The 1484-nt window shown below is 65.7% G+C and overlaps 1 protein-coding gene across 3 annotated transcripts in view; it reads right to left on the bottom strand.

Moving 5' to 3' along the window:
* Window positions 1-246: 246 nt before the first annotated feature.
* Lrch4 (leucine rich repeats and calponin homology domain containing 4) overlaps window positions 247-1484 on the bottom strand; it is a 12217-nt gene continuing 10979 nt past the window's right edge. For 2 of the 3 annotated variants that reach the window (XM_004630502.2, XM_023714396.1), the window contains one exon: window positions 691-1264. In XM_004630502.2, coding sequence (XP_004630559.1) covers window positions 1067-1264 — 198 coding nt within the window. In that variant the 3' untranslated portion in view covers window positions 691-1066. Of the gene's footprint in view, window positions 450-690; window positions 1265-1484 lie in introns of those variants that run through there. The other variant, XM_004630503.2, reaches the window with a different exon arrangement.

The following is a 1484-nucleotide window of genomic DNA, read 5'->3' as shown; positions in this document are numbered from 1 at the left end:
CTCCCGCCAAGCTCCGCGGGCGCCCCCTGGCGGCGGGGTCCTGAGCGGCCGCGCGCGCTGAGTAGGGCACGTCGGGATTCCCCGACGCCCGCGCCCGCCCACCCCTGGCCACAGATACACTCACACCTGAGCGCCAGCCTAGAGGGCTCCGGCTTCTCTTTATTGTGCTTGGACACAACATCCACGCAGGATCTTCCACCCAGACCCTTGGCCGCACCAGGGCAGAGGGGTGGCGCGGTGGGCCAGGCCCAGGCCACCAAGTCCTTGTTAGAGGGCAGAGGCCAGGCGGTCTTCCGTTCTGGCTGGGGGCGGGCGGCTGGGGCCCTGCACCCCTACCTCCACCCCTACGGCCTTTCCAGCAGCGCGCGGACCACAGCGGCGATGTGGGGGAGGCCCCTACCCGGGGCCCCCTCCTCCTCCAGGACGTGGTGGGGCTGGCACAGGGACTCCTGGGGGGAGGGGCCAGGTTAGGTTCCCGCGCCCCGGGGGCCCTAGTGACACTGTGCCCATAGCCTGGGGTCAGTGAGACGCAGGAAAGCTGCCAGCGGGGAGCTGACAAGGGGGCCAGGGCTCAGGGGCCAGGGCTCAGGGGCCAGGAGAGGCTGCCATTTCCAAGGGGAAAGTACAGGAAGCAGGCGGGGTGATAGAGCCGGGGCCAACCACGAGCAGACACAAACACACAGAAGCGGCCACAGTCTGTACAGTTTATACACAGAGCTGGGGACCCAGCCTGGGCCCCCACATCCTCTACAAATATAGAGCTCTCTCTACAAAATAGAGATAATTTATCCCCCCATAGCAGCCAGTGGGGGAAGGGAGGAGAAAGAAGAGAAAGAGGGGCTCTTGCCGCCCCTGGGGATGGAGCAGCACTGAGCCGGAGCCACTGCAGGCCAGGGCTATAGGAGGGGACCAGAGGCAGGGTGGCCCAGGGCCTGGGGGCGCCAGAGTGGGGCCTCTGAGGTCAGTGTCTGTGAGGGATACACTAGTGTCTTTGGTAGGGGCTAAAGGCACCACTGGTAGGGGTGAGCAGGAATCATAAATAGAAGTGGGGAGGGGGGACTGGGCCCTAGGAACCCAGGAGCCGAGTGTAGATGACATAGAGCAGCAGCATGAGGCCCACGTAGAAGAAGACGAAGCCAACCAGACCAGAGGGGGGCCGGGCAGGTGGGGGGGCCTTGCCCCCCACCCACTTCGCAGCCTCTAGTGTGGTCCGAAGCCCCTGGGCGGTGCCCTGGAGGAGATCCGAGGGCGAGCACAGGTCAGCCTGGGAAGGAGGGCAGGGCAGTGGACAAGGACAGAGGACAGATGTCAGCAGCAGCAGCCACTCCTTCCCACCCGCACCCACACATGGCTGAGACCACAGCCACAGCAACAGGAAGCCGTGCGGGGCAGGGAGATGCGCAGGGCAGGACAAGGAGATGGGGACAGGGAGACATGCGGGGCAAGGAGACGTGCGGGGCAGGAGACGTGCGGGGCAAGGAGAC

The sequence above is a fragment of the Octodon degus genome, unplaced genomic scaffold (genome assembly GCF_000260255.1).
Source record: "Octodon degus isolate 3935 unplaced genomic scaffold, OctDeg1.0 scaffold00035, whole genome shotgun sequence".
Classification (NCBI taxonomy): domain Eukaryota; kingdom Metazoa; phylum Chordata; class Mammalia; order Rodentia; family Octodontidae; genus Octodon; species Octodon degus.
Note: the sequence above shows the minus strand (reverse complement) of the source record. Positions and strands in the feature narration are given on the sequence as shown.